The sequence below is a fragment of the Poecilia formosa genome, unplaced genomic scaffold, assembly GCF_000485575.1.
Source record: "Poecilia formosa unplaced genomic scaffold, Poecilia_formosa-5.1.2 Scaffold27, whole genome shotgun sequence".
Classification (NCBI taxonomy): domain Eukaryota; kingdom Metazoa; phylum Chordata; class Actinopteri; order Cyprinodontiformes; family Poeciliidae; genus Poecilia; species Poecilia formosa.
In genome coordinates, this window is record NW_006799966.1 from 57294 (window position 1) to 79590 (window position 22297).

The 22297-nt window shown below is 38.1% G+C and overlaps 4 protein-coding genes across 7 annotated transcripts in view; 1 reads left to right on the forward strand and 3 right to left on the reverse strand.

Annotated features, from left to right (window-relative positions):
• The window catches only part of myripa (myosin VIIA and Rab interacting protein a), a 22773-nt gene extending 16303 nt beyond the window's left edge, over positions 1-6470 (forward strand). The window contains exons 11-17 of one of the 3 annotated variants that reach the window (XM_007548507.2): positions 391-2193; positions 2681-2737; positions 3603-3782; positions 4472-4633; positions 4777-4875; positions 4958-5018; positions 5701-6470. In XM_007548507.2, coding sequence (XP_007548569.1) covers positions 391-2193; positions 2681-2737; positions 3603-3782; positions 4472-4633; positions 4777-4875; positions 4958-5018; positions 5701-5717 — 2379 coding nt within the window. In that variant the 3' untranslated portion in view covers positions 5718-6470. The remainder of the gene's footprint in view (positions 1-390; positions 2194-2680; positions 2738-3602; positions 3783-4471; positions 4634-4776; positions 4876-4957; positions 5019-5700) is intronic. The other 2 variants (XM_016669656.1, XM_016669657.1) reach the window with 2 other exon arrangements.
• On the reverse strand, positions 6234-14112 carry plxdc2a (plexin domain containing 2a). The gene is made up of 13 exons (XM_016669659.1): positions 13808-14112; positions 11981-12135; positions 11306-11449; positions 10683-10752; positions 9774-9896; positions 9562-9677; positions 9384-9483; positions 9042-9137; positions 8880-8961; positions 8463-8523; positions 8137-8356; positions 7570-7727; positions 6234-7253 (listed from the first exon to the last, which is right to left on the reverse strand). Exons 1-13 carry the CDS (start codon positions 13890-13892, stop codon positions 7038-7040), a joined length of 1626 nt encoding a protein of 541 aa, XP_016525145.1. The 5' UTR covers positions 13893-14112; the 3' UTR covers positions 6234-7037.
• A 1269-nt stretch (positions 14113-15381) lies between these two features.
• LOC103135673 (peptidyl-prolyl cis-trans isomerase FKBP1A-like) overlaps positions 15382-22297 on the reverse strand; it is an 8621-nt gene continuing 1705 nt past the window's right edge. The window contains exons 1-4 of one of the 2 annotated variants that reach the window (XM_007548508.2): positions 17546-17660; positions 17408-17455; positions 16768-16880; positions 15382-16349 (exon numbers count right to left, since the gene is read on the reverse strand). In XM_007548508.2, the coding sequence (XP_007548570.1) occupies positions 16224-16349; positions 16768-16880; positions 17408-17455; positions 17546-17582 (324 nt within the window). In that variant the 5' untranslated portion in view covers positions 17583-17660 and the 3' untranslated portion in view covers positions 15382-16223. Of the gene's footprint in view, positions 16350-16767; positions 16881-17407; positions 17456-17545; positions 17661-22297 lie in introns of those variants that run through there. The other variant, XM_016669658.1, reaches the window with a different exon arrangement.
• On the reverse strand, positions 18712-21550 carry LOC103135815 (MAM and LDL-receptor class A domain-containing protein 1-like). The gene is made up of 7 exons (XM_007548744.2): positions 21319-21550; positions 20960-21119; positions 20769-20883; positions 19597-19714; positions 19382-19478; positions 19186-19261; positions 18712-19110 (listed from the first exon to the last, which is right to left on the reverse strand). The coding sequence occupies exons 1-7, from the start codon at positions 21509-21511 to the stop codon at positions 19021-19023; spliced, it is 849 nt and encodes a 282-aa protein (XP_007548806.1). The 5' UTR covers positions 21512-21550; the 3' UTR covers positions 18712-19020.

A 22297-nucleotide genomic window follows, 5' to 3' on the forward strand; every position in this document is an offset into this window, starting at 1 on the left:
TTACTGAAATTTAATGTCATCAACCAACACAAAGTATATGGGCTTTTACCAAAAACACTCCAAAAAGACAGGAAATGTATGGTTTACATTTGTGTTAGTCCCCCTGTACTTTGATTCTCCTAAATAAAGTCCAGTGCAGCCAATCATCTTTAAACGTCATGCAATTATGAAATGTTTCTCAGAGACCATTAGTGAACAAACAGCATCATGAGAACCAAGGAACACAGCAGACAGATCAGATAAAGTCATGGAGAAGCTTAAAGCGCTTAGTTGGTTGCTCTGCTTTGTGTTGATCTATCATATACAATTCCAGTAAAATCTGTAGAAGTTTGTGGTTGTAACATAACAAAATCTACTGTTGTTAAACTTTTGAACTTTACACATTTTCAGGATTTAAACAACAAGGAGCCATTTTATTCTCAACCCTCTGATGCTGTAACTCCCCACACCTCTGCCGCCACAACCCCTGAACCCTTTGACCCCAGCAGTGATGCCGTCAATCAGACTGTCAACGACTTCACTTCAAAACTGCATCCATGCCCAGGCACAGTCTATGAATTTTGCCCCCGAGAAGAAGAACGAGATGAAGAGAAACATGAAAATAACGATGCACAGCAGGGAGAAAGGAGACAAAGAAGTGGGTCTGAGACGGACGTGAACCTGGATGAAGGAGAAAGAACAGGTGAAGAGAAAGAAAGAGATGATGGGCTGCAACACAGATTATGCGGTCTTGTTTCCCAAGCCAGCCTTACCTACTTGTCCTCGACTGAAGATGAGTCAGACGGAGTGGGACGAAGCGAGGGGGAATGGGACGCAGATGCAGACAAAGGGGATAAAGAGCAGGTGCAGATAGAGAGACTAACCTACAGGCTCTGTCGGCTGGAAAAACAAGTCAGAGCAACTCAGTTCTCATCCACTGAGGACGAGCTGGACAGAATGGGCCTCGAAATGGAGCATGAGCTGGGAAAAGATGAAGAGCTGGCTGTTAGATTATGCAGATTAGCTAGCGAAGTCAACGCCAGCCAGTACTCATCCACCGAGGACGAGCTGGATAAGGCGGGAAGAGGAGAGGACGGAGAGGACGGGGCGGATGAGAAGGAGCTGTGGAGTGTGCAGCCGGAAAGAACTCAGCTGCGGGATTTGGCCAGTTTAGTCAGCGCCTCCCAGTTTTCATCTACCGAGGATGAGCTGGACAGACTGGGAGATAATGAAGGAAAACAGGAGCAGGAGGAAAACGGGGGCAGCAGGGGCATGAGGGAGCTTTGGGAGGGAGAGGAATCAATCGGAGATATAGACATGGAGATGTTTAATTTGACAGATGAATCTGAAGAAAGGGAGCAAGAGAGGGGTGAGAGAGGAAAGTGTCAGAGAAAGGTTGAAGATGACGCAACCGGCATACAGAAAGACAAGCGAGGAGCAGAGGAAGAAACAGTGGGAATGAGGCAATTATATGACAAATACATGGAGCTCTTTAAAGAGCCAGCTGAAAGGAAAGAGATCAATTTGAAAACAGAACTGCAGACGGAGTTGCTACAGGAAGCAAAAGCTGAGGAAGAGAAAGAGCCACCTTCAAAGGGCACAGAAGAAAAGGTCGAACAAGAGTTTCTAAAAGGAAGCCAAGAGAGTGAGCGAAAGTTCGAAACAGACTCAAAGAGTGACGAAGACGAAGCAGAATTTGACAGAATAATCAGCAGCATGCTGATGATGACTCTGGAGGACATGCAGGCAGAAATGATGGACAAAACCGGACAAACCAAACACAGAAAACCAGAGAGCGACTACGTCAAAGGAGAGACCGGAGTGAGCGAGAGGAAGGATGCCACAGAGGAAACACACGAGAGGTCAGTGATAACAACACGCATTGGTGAGGAAACGGACGAGGAGATATCCGACAAAAAACAGGAAGGAAACAGTACAGGTAGAGATGAAAATATTCATGAAGAAAACTGTAGGGATACGACGACCATCACAGAACTGACGAGTCCAAAGAGTGAAGAGAAAAGTGAGAACCAGGACGGACGAAGAAGAAACACAGCCGAGTCGGAAGCAGCAGAGATGCACAGAGTTAACACAAACTGTGAGCAGAAAGACGGAGACGGACGAGTCGAGGAAGAGCAGAAAACTGAAAACATGGAACAGTGCAGCTCCTGCACTCATCTAGGGGAATTCCTCTCACCGGAGGAGATCCAGAACGTGAGTACAAGAGCTGTTTCAAGCAGGTTTAACAAATAAAATAATACATCTTAGGATGCAGAATCTTTTGCAGTTATTGTCTTTGTTTATAAAGGTTTTAATGTCAGATGCAGGCTCAGGAGAAAATTAATCAGTGAGTTGAATGTTTGATTTTTTCTATTTTCCTTTACTGAGGAAAACATTTCATTAACTTCCACTTAATGTGTTTAATAAAATAGCTTTAATTTTCATTGCAGCATGCTGAATTGCATCTCACCATCTAATCCATCCGACCGTAGATTTTGAACTGATGACTGAGTTACTCTTCCAGCTGTTCCTCTGCTTTAAAATAAGCCAGAATCATTTTACAGTAATTTGAATGACGCTCAGCAGAGGTTTTATTTGGTTGGCCTCACACTTTCTTTTCAATTCAGCTAACTTCTTTCTCTTCTTCCCTCTTTTTGTTCTGTCTTATCATCTCTGTGCCTTTGCTTTATCTTAACTGTAGGGTAGTGACATGGAGCTTTACAAAACTATACAGCTAATGTCATCTGTGCTGGAGCAGGTGAGAGTTGTTTGAATATAACGCGAACCCGTAGGATATTAAAATCTGAACGTATTATGAAACTAGAAAATTCACTTTCCTCTCAAATATGTATTTCTTATTTTCGATAAAAACATTTTAGCTTGTTGTAACGAATCAAGGTTTATTTATTGCGATAGGTTCAAAATTTTAGTTTGTGTTTTTGTTGCAAATCCACAGAGGTTTGACCTTCTTGTGAAGTATTACCGATTTGTTACCTACTGCAAAGATTAGAGGCCCAATCTCATTGTGAATTAATTTATATTCGGTAAAGAATATCTTTAAACAGTCACGTATTTTACACTTTCTCACAACAGATTAATTGCCAACTCCCCAAAAACTAGCATGATGAATGCATTCGAGAGAAGTAATGTTGCACTAATCAGAATTAGCATTTTAATTACTTACAACTTTTGATTTTGAGCTGGCAAAAATGTTTTGTCTTTTTGCTGTGAGCAACCGCTGTATTATAAAGAGGGAAACTGACATTACACCATGCAGGAGAGAAATTAAAAAAAATCATGACTGAGTTAACATTTTATTCTGGCTATAACCTTTTAATTCAGAAATTAGCAGTGATCTTTACTAAGAGGGATATCTGAGTGAATTCACTACGAACGTTGAAAAAGTATTGATATGTGCTACGATTAATAAAATACTGTCTAGATTTTAGTGGCGTTCTACATCTCAGTGGTTTCTTTGGCTTTTACTTATTTTGTGCAACCCTGGAGAAAATGGAAAAAAAATAAATAAAAAAATCTGTTGAGTATTTCTTCAGCTGTTAAATTCAGACCGTTTCTCCTACATTTATGGGTTAAAATGACCTGTCTTGGTTTTTGCTCCGTAGCGATACTCTGCAGCATCTTTACGCAGCATCACCACCGAGGTGCTGAAGGTGCTGAATGCGACCGAGGAGCTGCTCCAGGGAGTGGAGGGACAAGACAAAACCCGGGTCTCTACAATCTCACTGCCCCCAAACACAGACCCCAAGAAGCTGGACCAACAGTTTTGGAAACTAGAGGAAAATGTAAAGTCCAGCTCATGGTTTTACCACATGTCATATTTTTATACTTCCTATTTCTGCAGCAGTGTGCAGCGTAATCTGATAGTTGCAAATATTGATTCAACTCACCAGTTTGAGCTAAAATTAATTTTTGTGGTGAATCAGGAGCTTAAATATCTGGGGGGTTTTTTAAGGCCAACAATGAAAATGACAGATATAAATTGGGCAAAAATGTCAGATATTATCCACTAAAATAATAATTTAGGAGAAAATAAAATGATTTACCTGGTTTATCTTTCTTCATTACTAATCAAGTGAAAACTATGAAGTCAAACCTTAGAACATTTAAAATCTAAAAATAATAATTACATGATAAATATGAGATTATTCAAAATATAGAACCTACTGTGAACATGCACAGTGAGGTTTTCATAGGATTCAAAAATAAAAACTTACCTCCTTGAGAGAAACATACAGCAAAACAGTTTTTTTTTTAATTTGTTGTACAGTTCTTTGAATTAAGTCTGAATGAAGCTCAAAACTGAAAAGTGATGTCTAAAATGTGAACTAAATATAAAATATTTGTCTTTATCTATAATTACTTGAAGAACATTTTGTCAAATCAATGAAACAGTAAAGTTATAAGGTGTCTGAGTAATTTTGAAAATATAAACATTATGAGCTGGGATTTGTGTGGCCTGGTTCTGGTGCAGGTCTACGTGGCAGCTGGTTCTGTGTTCAGCCTGGAGACAGAGCTGAGCGACCTGGAGGAGTGCGCCAGGGAGATCTGCAGCTCCACATCCGACCTGGAGCTGTCTTTCCTGGAGGAGCAGGTGGCAGCCGCCGCCGCCAAGGTTCAGCAGTCCGAGCTGCAGGTGAGCTTCACAAAAAGAAAACGGAGGAATGCTTGGCATGCATCCTACAGCCACGTAGATTCTGGGACATTTATGGAAATATGCCTCTTAAAGTGGCTCAACGCACCTGGATCGGCCTGTCACTTTTCTTGTTTATGATTTAGATATCCGACATTTCTGCGAGAATCGCTGCTCTGAAGAGCGCCGGCCTCAATGTGGACACCCAGAGTCGCTTCACGAAGACCAGGGCGACCACAGAAAAGGTTCTTGTCGTCAGAACACAGAAACGTGTAAATTCCAGAGCCGTGAGCTAAAACAGTTTTATGCTCATGTACGTTGTCGCAGTCTGTTACTCTGGACTCTTCAAGACATCTGAGAAGAAGACTACCTGCTCCACCAGTGAAAGGTAACTTTTTATTTGCATTAATCTTAGTGAATTCATCACATTGTGATTTACATTATTTCAGTTCACTGATGATGTAGGTAGTTTTAACCAAAATAAATAATTAGGTGGTATATGTGACTCATGAGTGATAAATATCACTCAAACTTTAAGGATTACAGGAAAACTTCCAATTTTTACAATAATGTGACATAATGTCTACGTCCATACTGGTAGTATTTTTAAGCGTCAGAGCATTATTGGTGTGCAGAAATTACGCCAGCAACTGTACTCTTTGAAATAATGTTGCTTTGAGAGAACCAAGTACAAACTAAATAAAACCGTGGCTCGCATTTGCAATTTGTAATTTTTTTTTTTAAGTTTCACAAGTGTTAAAATAATTCCAGTCTTTGTTGGTCATCGATTTAATTTAACTGTTATGCAAGGAAAATAATAGATAAAAAAATGATTTTAAATATTGTTTTGGTTCTGGATTTGGGTGTCACTAAAAATATCGCACACAAAATAGAATGTAATTGAATCACTTTATTTTATTTGCAGGGAAAAACAGTGCTACAGTGTTTTTGGTACTTGTGCGTCATTTAAACATGAAGTCCAAGATTTTCCTGTTTGACTGAAATTAGAGACTAACTGGTGTCTCATCGTTCCTCTGAATTCAGATGGTTTTGTCTCTTTCTCTTTTTAGAAGACAAGGAAGCCTAAAGCATCAAGTCTCTGCAGGACTTCTTTGACAGCAGTGCCTTTACCCCATCATCCAACTGACCAGTCTGACCAGCTGCCTTAAAGTACACACATCTCAAGCAATGTGGAACACTATTATGGACACATATTCTGTCTTTACATCAAGCTTTGTACATTGAATCATCTGAGAATTTAAGACAAAAGCACACAAAAAAAGCCTCGTAAAAGCGCACACGGGGTCAGTGCAACCCCGCCAGACTGTCCACAGAGTGTAACTGACTCCATCTATTAAGACAGAGGGACGGTTAAACATTTTGGGCAAAAATGTATGCCCATTCCATGATCACTCTGCATATTGTCTTACCAACAAAAATAGAGTAAATTATTGATGTTTATATTTTATACGTACACAGCAGATAAAATAATTGCATATTCAGGTCACCGATCAAATATTTTGGGAAGTCAATAGACACCGACCATCTGATTAAAGGAAGAGCACAAAGACAAGAAAATAAGCACATGGATATGTAGAATATCTTTGTTTCAGCACCATTAAAACTTTATTTTAAATCTGTTGCTCACAGATATCCTTTTATGACACTTAATATACATAATGTGAAATCAATAAAGGCTAACCGTAGAAGCAGCTTCTAAACAAAACTCTACAAACAGCATGTAAACAATTATAAATTACGCAAACATAAAAGCAAGTGTAGCATGTTATGCAACCTGTAAAACTCTTACATTTGAAATTAAAATAATTGCGTGTAATCTTTGAGTATTATTCCCCTGTTGTGTATGTTATAGTGCACATTTTGTACAGCATTGTAAATCAGTAACTGTTTTCTGTCTTTTAAGCTCAAAATAGTAATAAAATTGAAAAGCTGCGCACACCTGCTGCCGTCTGGGAATGCTGTGCTCTGACGTAAACAGGGCTGGAAGGAGCATTGCCTGTCAGAGGTGGGTGGGTGTCATGGGAAGGAATGTTTGTGTTTTTGAGATCAGGAAGTGACACTCAAACACAACATTCCTCTCTGTGAAGTAGGTGTAAAAGGAAAATAAGGGGCATCTTTGAGGGAAAAGCAGGATCACCTCCTGCTCTCTGGACTGAAAGCGACAAAAGGATAAAACCAAGAGTTTCTTCCTTTTACATAAGACTCGTCGGTTCACAATGCCGATGCACTGTTGAAATATCCTCACTGAGGTTTCGTGTTTTGTTTCTGCTCTTTGTTCCTAAAGTGAACTCGTCGTTATCCGTAAGACAAAACAGATGTTACGCAGAGAACCAGCTCTGCCCTGAAGCCCAAAAAAAAAACAAACAAAAAAAACGTACAGCTTTGGTCAGGAGCTTTCTGAGGCAAGAAAGCATTCTCTTTGATCGGGAACTATAAACCCTTCTTTCTGCTCGCTCTCTCTTCTGTCTGAAATGACAAAAGATTGTTTGAGGTCGATGATGACAGAACCTTCTCTGTCGTGACCAGGAGTTTCCACTTCAGCGTAGGATGGCCGACCGGAGCCCCGTCTGAACTTCAGGATTGGCCAGTGGGTTGGACGTCTCTGTTTAAAATGATGGTAGACTATTAAAAAAAACTGATTGAGTTGGAGGTGATTTGATTTGTTATTTTTAAAAAAGCATTTTTTGATAGCACTAGAGGAAGTGATACATAAAAACACTTTTGTTCAGCCTGACGTTGAACAAAAAGCATTATTACTAAAGTAATATTGTGGTTTGATGCTTGAGAACTAAACTGGAATATTCTCGACATTATCAGAAGAAGTAAAAGACATTACTGTCGAAATAAATTTTGTAATTTTTTTTTTTTAAAGATTTTGGTGCTTAATGACAAAAACATTTTTGGGGAGCCACACTGACCTCCATGAAGAAAACACTGGCGCTGGAGGTGGGGTGGCTGTACATGTAGATCGATGTGAGAACAGCTGCCAGCAGTATTATCATCGCTATGACGACGCCTGCCAGGAGGCTTGCTTGCATCGCTTTCTCGCTCTCCTCTATCCTCTCAATATTTCCATCTGTGGAGAAGACATTCAAATTGCTTATGAATTAAATGTTTTTTTTGTTTTGTTTTTTTTTTACAAAGTTTAATGTTATCACATAAAAATATCCTGTCAGGTACATCTAAAACCGTACCATGTTATACAAATGTGGGAAGATGAAAAATGTTCTGTGCAGGGCTTTCAATAAGACGTCTGAGATTCGTCAAGAACGTAGCTGCAGCAACACCAAGTCAGCCGAAACATTCTGTGCACTCTTTAAAAAATGTAAATAAAAGCCATATTCACACAGAGGTCAGTGTGTAGCTATCCCTGATGATAAAGGTGCAGAAAATTCCCATGTTTAGACGAAAACTGCAAAATGATTTAAACTGTTCAGTATTTTCAGAGATTTGGATGATATTTTCAAGAAATATTTGAAGTTTACCATTTGCAGATGTGTTGGCTGGTAGCTGTTCACTTGTTTTGTCCCTGCTGCCAGATCTGCTGTGTGATAAAAGCTCATTGGTGGTGGATGTCTTGCACGCGGGGGTGGGCGTCATGTTTAAGGTCCTCTGCTGCTTTGAAGTGGATGTAGAAGGAAACGACACGAGCCGTGATGTTCCATTTTTGACGTTCGTCATTGGGAGACATCGTGGATCCCGCCTCTTTAACAACACAGAGCCGCTGCGATTAAACTGGGGAATAAATAATGCTAAGGTCCGACTGAGATCAATTTTCTGTTACTAACTAAAAGGCAAAAATGCGAAGAACCTCCTCTAGGCAGCCGAGGTCAACCCACTCCTGACGATTTCTGTCAAAGCCACTGGAGCATCTGAGGAAGGAAGCAGTGGCTCTGTTATGTGGCTGGAAACACAAAATGTCATTCACAGCAATATATTTTGTAGGATATTAGTAATTATCTGTTTACACTTTTGGAGCCTGAATTAGACAGTTTTGGAGTAACAAGTCCAAAAAAAATGTTGGAAGCCCAGCAAATCTTTTTTTACTCTTCCTTTATATGGGTGATTCTTGAACACGAAATATCATTCATGTTGTGAATTCCTTCAGCTAAATATGTCTCCAAGATCCACTAGTGGAAACATGTTTTAAAAATTATATTAAAATATATCTGAGGGATGCATATTTTCCCTTTTCAGTTCTCTTTGATTTTTTTTCCCCCCAAGTTACCTCTGTAGTCGACTGCACCAGCTGCAGTCAAACCCAATCTGAGAGGTGACACATGGGCCGCAGCTGGAGAACTGCAGACATGCTGAGAATGAAGATACAACAGAGACGTATAAAATGCAAGAAAAGCTTTAAACCAGAAAATACCACATGAATGTTACTTACTTGGGAAGGGGAGCAGTTCCACTGCGGTGGAGCTGCAGATTTTGGACTTTGGGATGTTTATTCTATGATACTCGTAGATGGTTCTCCGACGCACATCTAAGGTGTGTTAAAAAGAAAAAAAAACAACATATTTTTAATAAAATAATAACTGTAGTAATAATGCCTTAAATAAAACAATTAAAGGGAGTTAGTTCACAAAGCAGTGCACAAAAGGATAAAAGGACGACAAAATTATGAATTTTTCCAGCTAATTATTCAATACTTTTTATGTTAATATGAACAAACAGATATTTGTAAGTTGCATTGGTTTGAGTTCCCTTTAAAGAAACAAATCAGTCTTACTATGAATCTGTTCGATGTTATGAAGCACCACGAACGCATCCGACAAGCCCACTTTGACAGGATGGTTCTCAGAACTGATGTCATTGACGGCGACGGGAATCTAAATGCACAAGACTTTTATAAATATACGTTCTTCATAGTACAAAGAAGATAAAAACAAAATAGAAGAACACGTCACCTCTTTGTAGGCAAAAACAATCCGTCCATCACTGTGCAAAGTGGCCTGGAAGGTGAAAGTTCCCAGACTGGTGTCCCGGAGCTGGACTCGGTTCCACTGAACGACCAGCGCAGTTCCTGAAGAGTGGACATAAACACAGGCTGAGGCCAATGAGAACATTAAGTTCAATAATCCACTAATAACATTATGGTGAATGTCTAAATGTCACCTACCATTGTCATAATATAACACAGTGGGGTTTTTGGACAAGCTGGGGTCAAAATTGGCCATCAAGGGAGCAATGTACTGAGTGGCTGTGAGCATCTGATGGGTTACAGCTCCAGTGTAAATGAAACCTGGAAGAAGAAGTTGGACCTGAGCCACTGGGAGAAATTCATTATAATCTACGATCAAGCCAAAAATGCACTTGGGTTCAACGTAGTCTTTTAAATGTGCCAACATGTTTGTTCTGTTGATGTTAACATTTTGGAAAAGCCAAGCCAGAGTCTTAACCTAAACCTGACAGAGAATCTGTTAAAGAAGTAAAAAATTAGGGTGATGGTAGCCCTTCAACTCCAAGGACTTGGAACCCCTAATGAGATATAAATACTTCAATACTTCTGCAAATGTTGCTCTACTGCAACATGTTAAGCAACTTTAATAATAAAACACCATTTGAGGCGCAACATTTAAGGGACAAAAATGTCAATAATGACTTGACTCACCTCCAGTAGCAACTGTGATTTCTTTCAGTGGGTGACCATAAAAAGGAAAGATGAATGAAAGATTCACTCTCTGAAACGCAAAGTGTAAAATTATTGATTATATTCTCATAGGACATGAAGCAACAAAGAGCAGAAACACAGAACTCTCATTTTGGTTCAAAATCTGAAAATTAATTTTAAAACAAATATCTACTGAGTACATCTTTATCTGTATCTGAAGTTGAAATTTTGAGTTGGGGGTTAGCCGGATTTAAATAGTGTGGTTAGAAAAAAAAAGAGTGCCTTATGAAAACAAATCAAATGTACAAGATGTTCAGTGTNTGCTCTACTGCAACATGTTAAGCAACTTTAATAATAAAACATCATTTGAGGCGCAACATTTAAGGGACAAAAATGTCAATAATGACTTTGACTCACCTCCAGTAGCAACTGTGATTTCTTTCAGTGGGTGACCATAAAAAGGAAAGATGAATGAAAGATTCACTCTCTGAAACGCAAAGTGTAAAATTATTGATTATATTCTCATAGGGCGTGAAGAAACAAAGAGCAGAAACACAGAACTCTCATTTTGGTTCAAAATCTGAAAATTAATTTTAAAACAAATATCTACTGAGTACATATCTGTATCTGAAGTTGAAATTTTGAGTTGGGAGTTAGCCGTGTGGCTAATAGTGTGGTTAGAAAAAAAGAGTGCCTTCTGAAAACAAATCAAATGTACAAGATGTTCAGTGTGCGCATGGTTGTGTGTCTGTGTTGCCCTGCGACAGACTGGCGACCTGTCCAGGGTGTACCCCGCCTCTCGCCCGGAACGTTAGCTGGAGATAGGCACCAGCACCCCTCCCGACCCCACTGAGGGACAAGGGTGTTCAGAAAATGGATGGATGGATGGAAGATGTTCAGTGTTTGAAACTGCCCTCTGCTGGTCGTTACAAAAAATATTCTGGCTTCAATTTTCAGAAGTTGAAAACGTCCATTTCACATGATGTTTAAGTGTTTTATACTAAATATTAGAAGGTTATAAATATTTGATGATCTCATACCTCTGCTTGTATGTGTGAGCTGGACAGAAACTGGAGGACTCTCCACTTTTCCCCGTCTGTCTGGCCGACATTCACCCAAAGGTTTTGGCTTAGCGCATCTCCTGGACCGTAGATTTTAGACGTATAGTAGACATGGTCAACATCCTACAACATCATACAGCTGAATTAATTTGTGTTGCCTCTCCTCCTCAAACAATTATTTAATAGCGAATAGAAAATTCTATATTTTTATTCATTTAATCAATCTAGTTAAGAGACGCCTAAACGCAAACATGAACAGCACGTATCAATACATATCAGATTAGCAAAGAAAACATTTTAGATTCTACTTTTAGGATTACCAAAATTACTTATGTCTGCTAAATAACATTGTAATATATTTTCTTTACTTACTTTAGATTCTGAAAAGTTCACAAACACTAAGATTACTTTAAGCCCATTTTGAACGCTCAGACAAGTGTTTTTTTCCATGGCACATATGAACAAAAAGAAAAAAAGTCATAATTTAAAGTGACTGGGTAAACTTTTCTGTGAGTGCATTTGCAAAAGCAAATTATAAAAATTAAGATGTGGTTCAAGATTTTTGTATGCAGGTTTAAAAGGAACCTCAATACTCAACGAAGGCTCAGTATAGTTTACTTGCTTTTTAAAAATCCATCTGTAAAACAATCTTACAACAATATGGGTGGAATTGTCCTTTTCCTCCTCTGCCAGCAGTTGAGAAACTGGCTTGTGTCGGTCGCTATAGCGCTTATCTGGAGCTAAAACAGGGTCGCTAGATCTTTGGTGTCTGTTCTGGAGATCGTGTGGGACTGCATGCAGTCGTCCCTCTGCGTGTGACAGAGAAGAGAGAAACATTCCTCAGAGTTGTTGGTCCATATCTGCATAATGGCACAATGCCGTTGCTTTAGATTTGATGGCAACATGATGCAAATATTCTTTTTCATCACATTCTAAAGATGCTCTGCGCAACTTTGATGCTTTTAGAGTGGAGTGAACTAGTTGTTATGTTCAAAATACCAGTCTGAGACAACTAGGAGCATGATGACATATTATTCTTCTGGGATTAGCCTTTAGCAAATGGATCTACCGTGCAAAGGGATAAATGTGGTCAGCTTGGATGCTCCAGTTTGACACTTGAACATTGCTAAAATTGCATAAAAAGAGACAAAAGCAAGCAAATACAATATCCCGCACACCGTTGCACAATCACCAGTTTGACTGAGACGTGACGTACACATTGCAAGTCCAATCCCCTCCATCACGGACATAAACAGTTCCCCAGCAGGTGCCATGTGGTAAATATCCTTCACCGTTCCTCCCCACCGGTAACAAGCATGCATCCTATCTTTTCTCTTCACAGTGGACAGTGAAGACATGCTTCACATTCTTCACACCAGCAGATCCAGGACCAGGCATGTGAGGCAAGTAAATGGTGGGTGTTGTGTCTATATATCTGTCACACTGTGGTCCAAGTTCTATAAGCACCCGTCTGCGTCCAAGTGTGGCCAGGGCAGTGCTGTCATGCCAAACGATCTGCATGAACAGCAGCGGGGATCTGGAGACGGAGTATTTGTACCGGAGGAAAAGAATAATGAGTGCTGATGTGTTGACCTTGTTTTTTGAGTTGTCTCAAAAAAAAAGGTAGAAGACATTCGCACAACTGACATAAACAGATTATTAAAGTTGATTCAAATTTGGTTTATTTTCCCTTAGTGTTTTTTCCAGTTACTTAAATTTCGGAACTTAACACTGTACATTTATTCTCCATTTCAACAAACAGAAAATAAGCAAACAGGAAACTGACAGTTTCTAAGATCCTCACCAACTGTGCATTTCTGTGGGATTTTTATTATGATTAAAATTGATAACTGATATATGATCAAACACACTAAATATTTCAGTAAAGAATATTTGAAAATGTCCCTTCATCTTACAGAAAAAATAATTCAGAATTTTAACACTGGCGTCAAACAATGGGACCAAAATCCATAAAGTTTATTATGGTGCCAAGAATTGTTATTAAGCTGTAAAAAAAACCTGTTGTGGGTAGAGCTTCATTTTTTCTGAAGAATTGAGACTTAGCTTTAGATCACAACTGTGTTACATCTGTTGACAGTCTAATCACTGCAGTCATAAATGAATAGTTTCATAACAAAGAAGCAAACAGTATCACAGGTAGAGAGAAGTGCCATTATTCAATACCATGAGAAAACAGCAAATGATAATAATATAATAGAAATACTATACGCAGAGGTGGAAAGAAAGCAACGTCTTTTAATACGAAGCAGCGCTGATTATTTGATTATCTGATTATTTTGACAGTAAATATGTTCATCCATGAAAGTTAAAATTCATTTAAAAAATAGTTTTCTAAACCAGAATATGGTTTTTGACTGTGTGTTTTAAAGCAGTCAACAGATATTTTTTAGTTGTGAACATATGACAAACAATATCACCCAGAAAATTAAGCATTACTGAATATGTAAGCGTGAGACTTACCAAAAGGCAATTCTTTGAAACGTGTTTGAATCTGTTGAACAAGGATCAGACTTGTGATTAGATGAACTGCGGAGAACGTCGCCATTCTTTCATTTAGATTCTGCCGCAAATGAAATCATAAATCCTCCAACTGCTGTGCCATAAAGGAGATATCTACATTTCAAGAAAAACAAAACAAAACAAACAAAAAAAAAAACGTGTAAATACTTGATGAAAACACTGCGCGATGCTAAGTTAATTACCTCAATATTTTACAAGGACATTTTGTCATTAAAAATAGCGCTAATTTTGAGCACTAGCTTGTCATCAGACCGAATGTGCGCCGGACTTTTTGATTATGTGATGCCGATGTCCAGACTCCAAATCCGTGCAAACGTGGCGTTCAGGTGGTGTGGGAATTCTTAGAAAATGTTACTTTAGCTTTACTTGAATTTTTTGATCCCTCCAGGGTAATCGAGTTGCTGTTTCAAATATCACATTCTTTAATTTTCCAAAAGGTGCTTTAAATGACTTGTTCTGATATATTTATTCAGAACCATTTTATTTCCATATATTTCTCAACACTGTTCTCGTTTCAGGTACTGTTTTTATCCCAAACAGTTGTTTTTTTTTTTTTTTTGTGGACAATTTGGACATATCTGGAGCAACCATTTGGCAAACAAGTAGCCAGAGTTCTTATATTTATCACAATGATATACTTACTAACTGCTAACTAACTTCTTCAAACGATGGCGATTAAAACAAAATCTAAACTCCAAAATACCACAATACAAACCCTCTCCTGTCCTCCCGAGGAGCCGATTCTGCTGTTTCTTCAGAACAATTGAAGAAAAATTAACTATTGACGTCAAATACCACTTGCCTTCAACTACACTTTAATAAGCTAACAGGACTATTTAGAGTACCGTGGTAAAATGTCTGGAATACAGTTGCAAAAACTTTTTCACTATATCATTTAATTAAAAAGTGAATCAAGATTGAGTACAATCCAGTGTAATATATCTAAAGTATTCATTTGCTGTAGCTCAGGAAACCCAAACTTTAGCTTTTCAAAAGTAAATGAAACTGTGAGCCACAACCCCCTGTTCACACTAGCAGATGGTTGCTCGTACAGCTAGGTTCTGCTGCAGGTTTCTTCCAGTTGAAGGGGAGTTTTTCCTCCCCACTGTCACTAAATGCATGCTCGCTATGAGGGATAAGATGTAAAGTCAACGACGTGCTTGTCCAGGAGCAAATGCTGCAAGTCAATGACTTGATGCAATCTGCTGGGTATCCTTAGAAACTTTTTAAACTTTGAATAATTAAGCATACATCACTTTGGTTATTTGATTAAATACATGACAAGGAAGCATTATACAGTTTTCTGATTTTAATCAGACTTAATGGGTTACACTGAAAAGGAAAAGAGCATTGCAAAACAAAAAACCCCAAAAAGAAAGTGTTTTCACTGTGGCTTAACACAAGGACACTTTGGGTCAAAACAGACTTGACATGTTTAAAAACCATCTGAATATTTGTTAAACTGGGGGGAAAAAATGACACAAAAGGCAACCACTTTAATCACAAGCTCTTAGTGAGAGTTAATCCTTATTGATTCATTACTTTAATGTGCAAAATAAAGTCACAATCTACTGCAAAGGAAAAAAAAAAGAAAGAAAACCACACTTCACTAAAGGTGTTAAGGTCAGTTTAACATCACCCTACTTTTTAATGTACAGGAAAAAAAAAAATCACATGTGGAAAAAACACCGCTTTTGTGAGAACATTGTATTTTGTGTCACTTGCACTTTCTCAACCATGTGAATGAATTAAAATAATATATAAATATTCAGGCTTCCGGAAACCAGTCAAATTCTGTTAATCGGTTGTTTCAAGCACACTGATGAATAAATTTAAATAGGAGGAGCAGAATATATTTCTTAGGCTTTATGATCAAATATGAAATATCATAATATTAAGCTAATAAAATCCTGTTGTCTAAACTGTGCAAGACAACTGTTACATTCCCAGTGTGTGTTTTTAACAAGGAAGATACCCAAAAACAAATGGGAACATGGTCCAAGTTATCAGTACTGCATCACTTCCGTTACCGTTATATTTACTTTGAAAAACAGGGAACGTCAATATCATTTGGCTTTAAGAAGAAAAAAATAATAATAATGAAGCCAGATTGATCCAATGTTCACTTCAAGTTCATGTGCCTGAGAATTAGATTAGCACCAATATAGCACAGTTGTCATTAGCATGGTGGTTATTGTGTGAGAATAGGCTTCTGATTCCATATTTCTAACAAAGCTTTATACAAGTACAGTTCAGTTACCATTTCACCAAAGAACCATTTGTGAAAAATGTGGACAGAAAAGAAAAAAAAAGTTCCCAAAAAACAATATTCTGGAATAGCTTTCAGTGTAAAAACTCAGCATTTCAGGAGCTCAACCTCAAAGATGAGGGTAGAGTTTGCAGGGATGATGGGTGGATAACCTCTGCTTCCATAAGCGTAATCCGGAGAGCAGGTCAGCTTGGCCAACTGGCCAAGGCTCATCTGTGGAGGTAGTGGAAATAGAGATGGTGTAAAATCTTTAGCAAGAATATCCTTCATATGTTAACCTAAATAATAAGTCAGTCGAAAACATATTTGTTTGACCATTAAGTGCATCCTGGCTCCTTCTCAAGCTTACATTTTCATTTTGATTTTTTTCTTGACTTTTCAATATGTAACAAAAACAGAGGTAAGATTACCAACTGGCTTGAAATATCAACTATATTAAAAATTAGGAGATAAATAAGAGATCGGAGTAATTTTGAGACACAAATATCTTCTTTGATAGCGAAAAATCTCAGTTTCCCATACGCTAATAAAATCCAAAAACAGAAAGACCACTACATCACAGGCTAATCAGGTTTTTGACACTCATTCTGATATACATCAATATCTTTTCAGCATTTCTATTTCTTCGTACCTGAGCTACACCTTCATCCCAGCCGCGGATAACTTCACCAGCTCCCAGTTTAAACGTGAAGGGGTCTCCTCGGTCCCTTGAGGAGTCAAATTTCTTCCCGTTTGTCAGCGTGCCTGTTAAAAGAAAGAAAAAAAAAACTACAATATACTGTCTAATATTTATATAAGACCAAGCTAAAACGATAGACAATTTCATTTCGACGTTAACGACATCGACACGCCTGCATTAAACATGAAGGTGCTGTCAGTGAATGGTTAGCATACGTAGCACATGCAGAGGAAAAAATTAGATTATGCTCTTTCTAGGCTTCGTTTTAGTGCTCGAATTAATTACAATTGTGTAATAACCAGGAAGCTACTTCTGAATGCCGGAATATTAGAAAAATCTTATATAATTTTCAGACAAGTGTCGGGCCATCCGCCCCCGTGTTTCCAGGCTATGTGCTAAGCTAAGCTAAGCTAAGCTAAGCTAAGCTAGCTGGACCATTAGCTTGTTATTAGTCTCAGTTTCTCTGCTTATACTCAGAGAATATTTCCGTTTGGTGGCATGATTCCCACTTGATATAACTCTGTATCATATTCAAAGTGAATAGTCGTTTTTTTTTTTTTTTTAATCTTCTGAGAAACGAAACAAGGCTCACCAACGTAGTGCACAGCGACCGTGCTCCCTTTCTTCGGAAAAGTCCTTCCTGCAAATAAAAGCCCACATTTTATTCCAATGCGGGACCAACTGAAAATCAGATGCTATCCTGAAAAAAAATCGACATGAAAATATTTACCGTCTCCGGGTCTAATAGTCTCGACATCAACTCCCATTGTTCTCTCGATGCAGTCTTTCCTTTTCCAGGAGAACGGTGTGTCCGTGTCTTCAATGAAGGGCGGAGTTTAACTTGTCATGTCACGTGGTTTACAGGCGCGCCTTGTGTGGCAATATTATCCCGTCAAAATGTAGTTTTTTGGCAACACTTTATTTGAAGGGGTGTGCGTAAGACTGACATGACACTGTCATAAACATGACATAACATCTGTCATGAACATAAAGAAGTCTTTATGAATGTTTATGACAGTTGTCATGAAGTGACAATAATGACACTTTTAATGCAAAGTTGCTCTAAACGTTGCATTAAAAGTCCATTAAAAGTGCCAACTTTGCATGGTTTTGTAAATTATGATAATGTAATGCAAAGTTGGCACTTTTAATGCAACGTTTAGAGCAACGTTTAGAGCAACTTTGCATTAAAAGTGTCATTATTTACGGAATGACACTTCATGACAACAGTCATAAACATTCATAAAGACTTCTTTATGTTCATGACAGGTGTTAAGTCATGTGTATGTATGACAGTGTCATGTCAGTCTTATGCACACCCCTTCAAATAAAGTATTACCAGTTTTTTTGTCTTTCTTTCCTTCTTATAGGAACTAGGAGTAGTGACTGAAAGCTCATTGATCTAAAGGATTTTATGGTGCATTTGTATCCTAAAGAAAAATATAAAACTTCAGATATCTCACAAACGAGATATTAACATGCATGTAAAGCCTTTCAAAAACCTTATATTGAAGCAGAAAGACTTTCAGTAATCTGACTAGTAAAGACATTATTGCGAGGGAATTTAAAAGTATACTTTTGGGAGGTAAGGCAAAAGAAAAAAAAATCCCTGTCTGTGATTATTGCCTTTTTTTTGTATCTGATCGTCCTCAAGGGATTTCTGTAATCTACCACAAGATGCCGCCCTTCTTCTGTCGTGTTAAACCAGAGTTGAGCACAATACAACAGCTTACAAGACTGTGCTGTGTATTACCCAGCAACACCGACAAACTTGACTTCATTGTGTCTGATTGTTTAGTAGTTCCCATTTAGTTTATTTAGTGTTGGAAAAAAAACAAAAAAAAACAAAAACATACTAAAACATTATTATAAATAACATGTCAAGACCGAGTTATATTTTTTGCTTACACGTTCAATAGTTGTTTTGACTAAAATAGGAGAAACAATTCTTTTGAATCTGTAGAGCAAAGATGCTTTAGTAAATAGAAAAAGACTAAAGCAGTTAACACATTCTCCACTTGGGAAAAAAATAGTCTCCAAAAGCTTTTAACAAGCACCAATTGCAGATACATAAGGAAGAATGCAATTAAAATTTTTCAAACTGAAAAAAAAAAAAAAATCACACTGAATAAGAAGGTGGAACAAATATAATACATTTATATTCTACTCCAAATGGAGTAATGGAGTCTTAAAGTAAAAACCAGGCTAAGCGTCAGACAATGCCTCAGTGTGTGCTGATGGATTATACAGTTTGTTGAAGAAGGCGAAGTCAGATGTATAATTAGGTTGTGTATCCTGAAAAGAAAAAAAGATAATATGGTATAATATAACATAAAATAAAGTTCGTAAAGTTCTGGGATCCTTACTTACATGCTGCGTGTGGTCGGACATGTCAAACATAGAGATTTCTCTGGGAACCTCATTATTCGTTATTGTCAATGTGTTCCTGTCAAATACAGGTCCAAAATTAAGTCAATAACATGTCTGTGCATGCTTTAGCATTATTATACATGTTATGCTCATATTAGATGTCAAAAAAACAAAGCAACAACAAAAAAAAGCTTACCTCGACTTCCATTTTCGGTTCAGCATGAAAAGGAATATAGAGATGGTGATTCCAATCAGCAGCATCAGACCGACTGCAAGGCCAGCGTACAGCGCATCTACAGAAACAGCAAAACATGCAGATAAAATATCTGACAAGTAAATTAACTGGTAATTTATTTCCAGGAAGAACAATTGATTTGCTTCTAATTAAGCATTATAGGTAAAAATAATTACTTGAATTATTTGAGGGAAAAACTGAAGGCTCAGAGTAGCAGCTGCTCGGTTGGATGGTGATGTCATCAAGAGCCACGTCTCCGCCTATACTCTTTCCTCTTTCATACACAAACACAAACTGTGGGGAGTGAAAACAAATGCTCAAAAAATGATCTGGTAGAAACTGTTACACATCTGGTTGTCTCTTTGAGACAGAGGGGCCAACAATCACATTCAGGCTTCACAGGCTGAGCTGGACAATAAATTGTGTGACATGTGACCTTCTTTTTTCATGGAGTTCATGGAGACTTTAGTTACAAGACATGTATCGTTCTAACTCTTCTTAAATAGCAGTGGTTCCTGCTGTGGGATCTTACAATGTTCCAAAGCTCTCACTTATAGCCCACTCCTCGTTCAGCTGTCCCTCGCTTCAGCGCTCAGACAGGATTTTCAGCCTTTTGAATCTGCCTGATTATCCCTAACACATAATTTAAATTAAATTACAATATGAACGTCCGATATCTTGGCTAGAGGGATCATTTTGGGCTTTTATCAGACCCAAAAAAGGAATGTTTGATCTGTGACATTCTGAATTTCATTCACAGTTCCAAACATGACCTTTTCCCCTCTCTCTCACTCTCTCATACATTGTTATTCTTTTTTCCTGCCCTTTAGATAACATTTGAATACACACGAACAAATGTGTTAATTCGTGATTATATCATTTAGCAACTTGTAGTAACTTTTCGGACAATCTCCTTACTGATGGGCGAGAAACAGTGGTGGCACACTTACACACACAGCTCTCAATGAAGGCAACAGACCTACATATCACACATTTAAAGCAAAGTGTTTGTTCATGAAACAAGAGAAAATTTGTTTTCTGTAGGTTTTGAAACAAAAAAAAAAGTATTTTCTTCTTTGCATTTGAGTTCAAAACAAAGCAAAAAAATAAACCTACTGCCGTAATCTTTGCAATATGCTTACAAACTGTGTTTATTTCAAGCTGTATGAAGTTAAAAAAAAGATTGCAATAAATGAAATACATTAAAGCCCAAAATTATTCATACCGCATGTTTATAAATATTCCAAGAGAAACGTGTAGGTGAAAGTTCTGCACTAAAACCTTAGATTTCCTAACAGTTAATGCATTTATCAGAAAAAAAAAGAAAAAAAAAATCAATGTTCATTACCCAGAACGCTTCTTCATGTTTAATATACACACTGTCCTGCAGCCACTGGTCTCCACTGTTTCCTGCTTTAGTCCACTTCAGATGTCCTTCCTCGTTGCCTCCAGCATGCATTTTCCTATAAACCATGACGAGTTAAAATAAAACTAAACCAGGCCAATTTACACTAAATTTCTGTTTGACTTTTCTCAGACCTGTCATTGATGTAGACATTGAGAGTCCCAATGTGGCTGCCATACATGTGGTACCAAAATGTAAGGCAGTGTCCCCTTGAGGACGGCTGGAATACGTCACTGACAAGGTAGGACGTGTCTCCCCACTCACCCACTGAGCTGTCCACATATATGTAGTGACCTGAGGAAAACATGCCAAGGTTTATAACATTTTCTATCACTGCCACATCAAATATGCATGATCTGTACATCAGACCAGTTCCAAGACTAGAAGTACAAAGCAAAATCTGACCAAAGAAAGGCTAACTTAGTGCACCTATAATCCAGACTATGAGTAATTTTTGTATTTTCACACATTAAGATACATAGCATCAGATTACCATTAGAGGAGTTAGTTGTGTGATCAACAGTGGGTCCAGTGTTGGGGTTTGGAGAAGCTCCCGCTCCAAGGAGCCAGTCTCCCTGGTCAACTCTACCGCCCAGGTTGCTCCAGCTGCAGAAGGAGCTCTCAAAGTCACAGAAACCATGAGGAGGGCACTGTGCATCTGTGAGGTGCACATCGTCAAAGGCCATATCTCCCTCCAAGGTTGGGCCGGTCTTCACACCTTCCACCACAATCTAAAAGTACACAGCGAATTCCTATGTTCAGTGTAAATATTTCTTAAAATCAGATTTAATAATATTATTGCAAGAAAGGACATTTATCTAAGATTTTGGTAAAAATGGGGTTTTCAGACTTAAAAACCAGTTGGTTTGTTACCTTTTTGGTCTACAAATAAACATCACATTGTACATAACTTTAAATCAATTGCAATTTTAAACAGTTTGTGCAAAGAACTTTTGAGAAATCAATCCATCAAAAATACGAGTGACGTCTAAGTTACTAATCCTGATCCCAGTTTGATATGATTAATGTCAGAGTGTAGAACTGAATTCAGCCACCAATAACTGCATTAGCTGCATACATATTTAGCCTGCAAGCTGTATCTCATAGTTTCAACAGGCTCTGCATATCCAGTTGTTGATCTAACTTGTCTGGGGTTTTCACTCCTTACCATATTCAAAGTGGAAGAGAGACTGTATCAGCTGCTGCAGCTTCCTGTCCACTTGCCCTATGTGTCATGGCTAGACAGCTATGACACATAGGGCAGTGTCGGAACATTGTGTATAGAGTGCAAGTGAAATACTAGTTGCTAAATTTGACAAGAAAATTAAAGTGCGGAGTTTATGCACCAGACAAAAATATATATGTACAGTCTTTCTACACAATTTGTTAGAATCACATTGAAATATTTCACTAACTGATTTATCAAGAAACATAGAGTAAGTAGGCTTGGCTTAACCTTCAGTCTTCAGCTA

What these genes read in the sequence shown, in the direction of transcription:
- LOC103135815 (XM_007548744.2), bottom strand. Translation starts at nt 21,511, where the DNA reads ATGGCCTTTGACGATGTGCACCTCACAGATGCACAGTGCCCTCCTCAT. An exon ending in CACAACTAACTCCTCTAATG is followed by an intron (nt 21,120 to 21,318) that starts GTAATCTGATGC and finishes TGTTTTCCTCAG; the next exon opens with GTCACTACATATATGTGGAC. An exon ending in AACATGAAGAAGCGTTCTGG is followed by an intron (nt 19,715 to 20,768) that starts GTAATGAACATT and finishes CACTCCCCACAG; the next exon opens with TTTGTGTTTGTGTATGAAAG.
- plxdc2a (XM_016669659.1), bottom strand. Translation starts at nt 13,892, where the DNA reads ATGGCGACGTTCTCCGCAGTTCATCTAATCACAAGTCTGATCCTTGTT. An exon ending in TGTGTTATATTATGACAATG is followed by an intron (nt 9,678 to 9,773) that starts GTAGGTGACATT and finishes TCCACTCTTCAG; the next exon opens with GAACTGCGCTGGTCGTTCAG. An exon ending in TAACATCGAACAGATTCATA is followed by an intron (nt 9,138 to 9,383) that starts GTAAGACTGATT and finishes AACACACCTTAG; the next exon opens with ATGTGCGTCGGAGAACCATC.